Raw genomic sequence first — 9,177 nt, forward strand, 5'->3', positions numbered from 1 at the left:
TTTTAAGTTCCTCAGTACTTCTACTGTCTTCCGTTCTTTCTCTTTCATGGATGCCATGTTCTTTGGAACCTTGTTTAAACCAAGTTAATGGCCCTTTAGGCTTCTTCCGCGTGAGTAGGAGTTCACTTTTTGAATAGTAAGAATTATATGTGTGTGTGTTGTGGGGGGGATCAGGATTTTAGAGATGCTTAGTTGGGGCATGGCCAAAAAAATGTTGGGAACCACTGGGCTAGACCCTTCCGGGTTTAAATGGAAGGTCCCATTTATGGTTGTGGAAAACAAAGAGGGATAAGGACCTGCGGGACTTGGTACCAGATCCAGATAAGTGGGCAGCTACCGGCCAGTCAACCCTACATGGTGGCAGCAGACAAGGACCAGAAGACAGCAGCGGTTGCGAACATCAAGGAGCAGCAGTGCAGGATGAGAAACTGGAGGAACTGGGGAGGATGTGGGAAGTCAAGACCAAAAGGGCCCCTGGGGTGCAACTCCCAAGCTGAGCCAGTGGATTCCACCGGAGGGGCTTCCGAGTTCCGCCCCGAACGGGCAGCCTTAGGAGCCGCTGCGCAGAGCCCCCAAACTCCGAGAATGCCCGTGACTGACTTGCGGTGGTTTGGATGAGAGGAAGGAGGCTGCGCTGGGCTGGGCGTGGAGGGAATCAGCCTTTGCTTGTTTCGTGAGTTGGGCTGATACAGACACCAGAGTTGGAAGGCTGAGAAAGGGGGGGGGGCCCTCCCCGCCCTGCCCCCCCCAGCCCCCCCCAGCCGGCTTTAGAAGGCGACGGCCTCCAGCTCCTTCGGCAGCCCGCCGGGCTCGGCTCCAACCGCCTGATGGGGCCGATGGGGGAAGGGGAGGCCGGGGCATCGGGCACGTCCGCCACCGGGAAGGGGAAAAACCGGGTCCCGCGGCTCTTGTGGAGTTGGGTTTCGACCCGAGGAAAGGAGGGGCCGGAAAAGAGGAAGCGAAGCCGCGGTGAAAGAGGTCCCGCAAGACCCGCCGCTCTGCGGCCAAGAGAGCGGCCGCTTCCTCGGGTCGGGACGGAATCCCTCCGGAAAGACCCTCGGACCCAGCCTCAGCGCTACCGAACAGGGGAAATAAAACCGTTAAACGTGGGCGCAGGAAAAGCCGAGACCGGCCTTTGACCGGCGCGAGCCGCAGTGGGGGCGCCGCGAGGGAAGCGGCCGAGGAGGACGCGCCTTGAAGGGGGTATCCGACGGAGAGCTTCACCGGGAAGCATCCCGGAACCAAACCACGGGGCCTCAGTTTCCTCCGGGCCCAGCGAGGCGCGCGGAGTTTTCTGTTTCCGTTCCCTCATCGGTCTTTCACTTCCGGACGGGCGGCAAATGGCCCACGGGAGAACTACTACGCAGGCGCACGGGAGAACGGCGCTTACGTCCCCTGGCCTCACCCGGAAGCGGTGTGTCGGCACGAGCTCTCCTTCGCCGGAAGTAGGCCGCACCGCAGCCGGCCCTTCCATTGTCGGCCCCCGGCCTGCAGTCGTCATGGTGGGCCCGCTCGGCGGCGGCGGCTTGGAGAACGCCAACCCCCTGGTTTACCGGCGCCAGAGCGAGCGGCCCACCACGGCCCGCGAGCAGGATGAGGGGCTGGCCGACGCCATCGACGACCGCGAGATCTTCGATATCCTTTGGCGAAGGCCCGGGGGGAGGGGGAGGGGAGGGGAGGGGCGGTCGGGGTCCTCCCTGCGCGCCCGGCCTTCCTTGACGGAGCACATCTCATCCGCGGCATCCACGACCCCGAGCACCCGCTGACCCTGGAGGAGCTGAACGTGGTGGAGCAGCTCCGCGTGCAGGTGGGAGGCCGAGCGCGTGAGGGGCCCGCGGCTCCCCGCCCGGCGCCGCCTCTGAGCCCCCTTGTGCCCCCTCGCAGGTGAGCGACCCCGAGAGCGCCGTGTCGGTGGAGTTCACGCCCACCATCCCGCACTGCAGCATGGCGACCCTCATCGGCCTCTCCATCAAAGTGAAGCTGATCCGGTCCCTCCCGGAGAGGTTCAAGGTGAGCGGCGGGAGGGCGGTCAGAGCGAGCAGACGAAGACCTGAAAGCTCCTGCTCAGTGCAGGGTCCTCGTGGGACCTGTGATCATCCAGCAAAGGAAGGAAACCCCACGCAGTAGCCTATTCCGCCAATGCGTGGTGTGTATAAGTCAGAAAGTTTCTAAGGTGCAAGTCACCTTCGCTTCTGCAGCCATTTGCTCCCTTGGGGTGAGGATGGGTGCCACTTTGAAGTTGCAGCAAAAAAGGATAAAAATTTGTTGAAGTTCTGTTAGCAGATTAGATTTTATACAGTTGTCAAGGTGATTACAGCCCTCCATTATTACTGTTGCACACTCCATTGAAAAACTGGTCATTTTATGTATACAGTTGCTAAATGTGCGTGTGTGTACATATGTATACACAAACACATATGGCTTGGGGTGGCTTACAGATCATAAAATATCACAACCATTAAAAAAATACATATAGCATATCTTAAAAAATCATTAAAATCATAAAATTCATAACTCAGGTAATTTCAGTAATTAGTACAATTTCTGTGCCAGCTTTGCCACATTTCCCGATTCCCATTGGCAAAACCATGTTTTCAAGATCTTTTCAAAGGCCAGCAGAGTTGGACCAATTCTAATCCCTAGGAGAATTATGTTCCAAAGAGTGGGCAAATTGAACCCAGATGTGGGTTCTGGAACCAGTTCAGGAAGAAGGAAGAGAACCAGCACAACCAGTACTCCTAACTCCTGGAACTAGTCCAGGATACCAAGGCTAATGCTATTGAAAGCTACTGAAGGTTAAGAAAAGCAAGGAGGGACACACTACCCCCATCCCCAACGCTGTGTCCCACCTTTCTTTCCTTTTGAATAAACTCTAACTTCCGTTGAGTGTCCCAACTGAAAGTACCTTCCCACCAAATTTCAGTGATGCCCATCACATCTTGGTCATCTTCGTGGATTGGGATCCTTAACTCTCCCTGCTTATTTTCCATATTCATTTCATTGGAATAACCAAGATTTTAAGTGACACCATCTCCAGGCTTCTCTGTTCCCTGGTTTCAGTTTCTTCCTGGGGAGGGGGGGGCATAGTTTCTCTCTTTGTCCTAAGTCTTTGGTGGCCACTCTCAGTTTTGCCATCCCTTCCCCTTTAGTTCTCGTTTAAGGCCTTCCTGCCAAGATACAATTAATGAACAAAATCCTTCCCAGCCCCTTATAATCTTAGTAGATTCTTTTAAGATACCTTTTGGCTATGTTATTTGTCTTGCAGTGGATCATGAGAAAAGGAAGGTTATTGATGGCTTTGAATAGTTTTGGTAATCACATTGTCATGTGCCATTTAAGGGCACCTGCAAGGCAGTAAACCTCCTATGATGTCACCTTTGGTTTCCACACAGCCCCTCAGTTCATTTCAGCAATTCATCCATTGCTACGATTTGCCCTTTTTCTCAGGGTGGCTGTTAGGCTTCTTAGATCCCTGGGGGTTCAAGCATCTTCTGTAATGTTACATGCAACGTTGTTCAGGTGGCTGCATCCAGAGAGCCCGATAGCAGTTCTTGGCTTCTGTTGACACTGATCTTGTTATTTGGCAAAAAGAAGGCACTCCCAGAATGAGCTGGGAAATAAACATGCTAAATGCATGCTTACAATCTAAAAGATAAGAGAAGCAGACAGATTTGAGGGGGGAAGAAAAGTAATCCAGTTGCTCCAATAATTAAAATATATACATTCTAATTTGATTACATTTAGGTTTGCAATATCTATCTTCAGATTTGACCAACTTATTCTGTTTTGCTTTCTGTTCAAAAAGTCAACTTTAATTGGCATCTTGTGTGCAAAGGAAAAACTTTGTGGTAGTGCTTTTTCCATCTTCCCTATACTATTTCCTCTCGCCCTTGCCTCTGCCCCCCATCCAAGAACTGAATGAAGTTGAGCCCCGGGCAGTACATAACCTGAAAAAATCAGAACTGTTTTTTTTCTGAAAATTAAAAACAAAGAGTTATTGCAATGAAAGAGTTGTTGCATCCCTTTCAGGGGGCTATGCAAACTGAGGGAGGGGTTCTTTGGCGCTCTCTGGGCTTGGTTGTTTTCTTGCAGACATTTCAGGCCCAAACCAGGTACCATCAGTGCTCTGGTAACTTGAACTGCTGTCTCCTTTTCAGGTGGATGTCCACATAACACCTGGGACACATGCTTCTGAGCATGCAGGTAATGTTTTTATGTTTCATGTTCAGCACACATTTTGACAAGGTTGTGTTGAGGATGTTCAGCTACTCAGATGCAAAGCAGAAAAGGTGCTTCAGAGAGGGTTCAGATGCTTTTACTGCCCATTTAAAAAAAGTGCCTTTTTCTCCTACAGCCCCCCCCCCACCTTTGTCACCCTCTGCTGACAGGGCAGATTCATTTCCAAGAGATGTTTTGGATTATTGGTTCTTTAGAAATGGCCATTTAATTATCTTAAACACCTTAATATGAATGTGTTTTAATTTATGTTCTACCTTCATATTGTATCTTTTTTTTTTTTTTTTTTGCAAAAATAAGTGTTATATATTTGAGTCTGAGGCAAAATGCACACATCTGTATTGTTCATATGTTAAATATAAGTTGGTAAACATAATTTTGCTGGTTTTGGGGAGAAATGGGGAACTCATAAACTGCTTGTTTGTTGGTTGTCTCTTAGCTGGGCAACAATCTAACTAAAACTATATCTGGACTGCTTTTCCACAGTAAACAAGCAACTTGCTGACAAAGAGAGAGTAGCGGCCGCCTTAGAGAACATGCACTTGCTCCAGGTGGTGAACCAGTGCTTGTCGGGAAGATCTTAGTGTCTCTGTGTGTGTGTTTATCTCTGAGAGCATCTTCAAGGTCTGGTGGAGGCCGGCTTCATGGTGGAAAAAGGTCTTTTACTTATCTCCTCTGTCTACGTTGGAGTAAAAAAAAATGTAGTTCCTTAGCAAAAAGGCCATTTAAATTCTTTCAAGAATTGGTGATAAATGTGGTTCTGAAATATTCTATTTGAATAGGGGAAGGTGTTTGTAGTAAGTAACAGAAGCCTTACACCTTCCTAGTCAAATAGGTCTATTTTTGAAAACCTCCAGTGATGGAGCTCCCACAACCCCGGGAGACAAGCTATTCCATTAATTGTTCTCACTCTCAGTAAATTTCTCCTAGGTTGGATCTCCTTTTAACAAGGTTCCACCTATTACTACTAGTCCTGCCCTCAGATGCTTTGGAGATCCCCTCTTCTCTGAGACAGTCCCTCAAGTACCAGAGGACAGTTATCATCTCCCTGCAATCATTATGATGTTTGGTAGGGTAGACCTACCTATCTCCCTCAACCATTCATCATGCAATCTACCCTGCTACCAAGTTAAAGGTTTAAAGTGGCTTGGATATGTTTCTTATTCACAAGGCCTGTCATGTCCTTGGAGGCCTTCAGCCTTTTGGGGCTGACAGGCCAATTGGGATTCTGCTAAATGCCCTGGTGCTGCCAGGCCTGAAGGCCGGCTTGCCCAAATGTGCAGCCCAATAAATCTGAGCATGGAGCAGAACTGGGGAAAAAGTTCTGAAAACTGCTCCTTAGCATTAAGAATTCAGCCACCCTGTGGCCAAATTCACACACTTTGTAAAACACAGCCACTATATCATATGCTCCTGCAAAAGAAATCTGGTGCAGCTTCACACAATAGTCTGGCTCTCCCAAAGTGCTAAAGCATCCACCATTCTGCCTTCTAGCCATGTTCATCTGCACACCCAGCGCTTGCTTTGGCCTCCTTTTTTCTCAGGATCAGCTCCTTCCGCCTTCTTTCCTGCTTACTTGCTTCCCCATAGGGTTCCCATGGCTTCCTGTTGCTCTTTGCAGCATCCCTCCCCCAACCTCTCCTTTCTCCTCCTCCCACTCAGGAGGCCCCATTGTTCCTTCCTGGGGTCTGGAACAGCTCAGCCCATCTGGATTCTGTTCCAGAGCACCAATTTAAGAGGGTGGGGCATCCTAGAAAAGAGTGGGGCTAGTGCAATAAAGGCAAGCAGCACATGCCCAGAGGCCATCTACATATTTGCAAAATGTGTCACATATATATTTATACCCATAGAGAACACAAATTATATCTACAAAATGTAAACTAACTGAAAAACTTGAAACAATTAAAGATCTAGAGAAAAAAGCAAAGGGCCTAGAGATAGATATAGCTACTTTGAATTCAAACAACAATATGAGAAACACCAATTAAAGGAAGAAACTTGCAACCAAACTGAACACAGTAAAGGAACAATTAACCTAACACAGAAAATGAACCCATAGAGACAGACAGATGGCAAACTTGTCACTGATACAAAGGGGGGCGGGGGGCGGGAGCGGGACCCAGTTCAGTCTAGTCCAGGCCTGCTTGGAGTGAACCATCAATTTCATTACCTCCCCTTGGAAGAAAGGGAGCAAACACCTAGAGAAGGGACATCATTGAATGTACCAATTATAGAAAAAAGAGGTCAGACTTCGTTAAGAAAAAATAAGGCGTGTGTTGGTGATAGGAGACTCAGTGCTCAGGGAAATTGAACCAGACCAATCAATCGAACTAGGGAAGTTTGCTGTCACCTGGGAGCCAAGATCCATGATGCAACTGAGAGGCTTACTAAAATAACTAAATCCACAGATTATTATCCTTTTCTCCTCTTTCATGTGTGGATGAATGATAGAACAAAGTCCTTGGAAACAATATCAAGAGACTAGGAGCACCTTGGCCTGAAAGCCAAAGAGATGAGGACAGTAGTGTTTTCTTCTGTGCTCCCAATGAAACGTAAGCATCCAGTGAGGAAAGGCAGAACTTTTGAAGTAAACAGCTGGCTTAAGAGATGGTATGGATGTGAGAACTTTCAGTTCTTAGTTCATGGTCTACAACACCTACATGAAGGGCTTTTGGCAGGGGTTGAGCTACACCTCACAATTAGCGGGAAGAACATCTTTGGAAACCAACTGACTCGCCTTATCCCAAGAGTTTGAAACTAAAACTGGAAGAGGAGGGAGACAAACTTATAGAAGCTAATTCCAAGCATAAAATGCAGGGACAATCAGCCAAGTGGTATGACAAAAGGGGAACTCATACAAAGCAGGAGATGTTGGAAGCAAACACACTGGGTCAAAATGCAGCAGAAAGAAAGTGGAACTGCTTAATTCATTCTTTTCATCAGGTTCTAACAAAAGAAAAAAGTCCAATCTATCAAAAGCAGAACTGTAAAAAGTATACTAGGAATCCAAGTCAAAATAGGCAAGAAAATATTAAGACAGCACCCATCCATACTAGACAAATTCAAATCACCAGGACCAAATCCCAGAATTCTGAAGAAGTTGACAAGACATGATCTCAGAACCACTGAAACATATCTTTCACAGATCCTGGAGCACCGGAGAACTACCAGAAAACTGAAAAAATGCTGACGTGGTTCCCATCTTCAAAAAGAAAAAAGAAAAGAAAAACCGATCCAGGAAACTACAGACCAATCAGCCTGACTTCAATAGCTGTGAAGATTCTGGAAAAGAATCAAGCAATGGATCTGTGAACACCTAGAAGTAAGCAAAGCTATTACTAGAAGCCAACGTGGGTTTGTCAAAACATCATGCCAAACAAATCTCATTTCATTCTTTGACAATGACTAAATTAGCGGACCAACAAAATGCTGTGGACATAATATACTTGGACTTCAGTAAGGCATTTGATAAAGTAGGCTACAACCCATTTCTTGGTAAGAGAAAAATGTGGAATGGACAGTATCACAAGATGGATTAACTGGCTGACAAACCATACTTAACATAACCTCAGTGTAACTACTTCTGTATGGAAGGATGTATGCAGTGGGGTACCTAAAGATTTTGTCTTCAGTATTCTTCGACATCTTCATAAATGTTTAGATGAGAGACTAGAAAGTGAACTCATCAAATTTGCACATGACACCAAGCTAGGGGGGATAGCCAACACTTTGGAAGATAGGCTTAAGGTCCCGAAAGATGTTGACAGACACTGGGCTCTAGCCAACAAAATGCAATTCAGTGATGTGAAAAGTAAGATTTTACAAAAAAAAAAAACAACCACCACCACGAAGTGCACAGGTATATAATAGGTAGTACCTGGCTCAACAACAGTAACTCTGAGGGATGTTGAAGTCCTAGTGGATGACTACTTAAAAATAAGTCAGCAGTGTGCCGCAATTGCCAAGAAAGCCAACGCAGTCCTAGGCTGCATCAACAAGGCTCAAAGTCATGTGAAGCGTTAATACCTCTTATACTAGCTTGGTAAGACCACACTTGGAATACTGCATCCACTTCTGGCCACAATATAAAAAAGATGTTGAGACTCTAGAAACAGTGCAGAAAAGAGCAACAAAGATGATTGGGGTCTGGAGACAAACATGAACAGTTGTAATAAATGGTTATGTCTAGTTTAACAAAGGATTAGGGCTGACATAGCTTCAATATTTCAATATTGTTTCAATATTTGAGGGGCTATCAAGATGAGGGAGGCAAAGTATTCACCAAGACAAGTAATGGGTGCAAGATTCTCTAGAACTAGAGAAATTTCCTGACCATGAGAACAAATCAGTGAAGGGCTACCCTCCAGAAGTGGATGTTCCATCCCTGGAAGTTTTTAAGGAGCCATTGGTCTGAAATGGTCCAGGGTCTCCTGTATTCTGTACATTTCAGCAGCATAAGCTACCAGCAAGGAAGCATTCAGAAACTAATAAACCCTTTTGAAAGGGGTTCAGTTAAATCTCATTTAATACATGGGTACAAGTTCATTTCCTGTGTTTGAAAATAGAACACATCTGCCAATAAACTTCTTTCGATAATTGTATGATAGTTTATGGTGTTAATATTGCTTAATTATGCTACAGTGTTATAGTGGAGGGATGCTACAGTTGGTTCCGTTGGCCATTGCCTGCCAAGGAAGTTTTATATCGACTTATGGTTGTAAACCTTTTCAGCTCCCTGGCCAATTCAGCCTGTTCAGATGGAATAAACAAAATGCAATGAAGTCATGCTGCTTTCCGAAAGCTGCTGTCAAAAATGTTTTTTTGGTCCCATCTGACTCTTTTATCTATTTACATTTGATGTGACCCCAGGACAAAAAGGCCAAGTCTAGTCCTTCATCCAGTTCATTCTGCAAGAGGCATTAGCTGTGACAGCCTGGGAGT

The 9,177-nt window shown here is 46.5% G+C and overlaps 1 protein-coding gene across 1 annotated transcript; it reads left to right on the plus strand.

Moving 5' to 3' along the window:
• Nucleotides 1-551: 551 nt before the first annotated feature.
• Nucleotides 552-8,837, plus strand: CIAO2B (cytosolic iron-sulfur assembly component 2B). Its single transcript, XM_087877171.1, has 5 exons — nucleotides 552-1,635; nucleotides 1,728-1,807; nucleotides 1,885-2,010; nucleotides 4,158-4,203; nucleotides 4,723-8,837. The coding sequence occupies exons 1-5, from the start codon at nucleotides 1,341-1,343 to the stop codon at nucleotides 4,818-4,820; spliced, it is 645 nt and encodes a 214-aa protein (XP_087733297.1). The 5' UTR covers nucleotides 552-1,340; the 3' UTR covers nucleotides 4,821-8,837.
• Nucleotides 8,838-9,177: the final 340 nt, after the last annotated feature.

Source organism: Pantherophis guttatus, chromosome 11, assembly GCF_059756535.1.
Source record: "Pantherophis guttatus breed Tessera chromosome 11, ASM5975653v1, whole genome shotgun sequence".
Classification (NCBI taxonomy): domain Eukaryota; kingdom Metazoa; phylum Chordata; class Lepidosauria; order Squamata; family Colubridae; genus Pantherophis; species Pantherophis guttatus.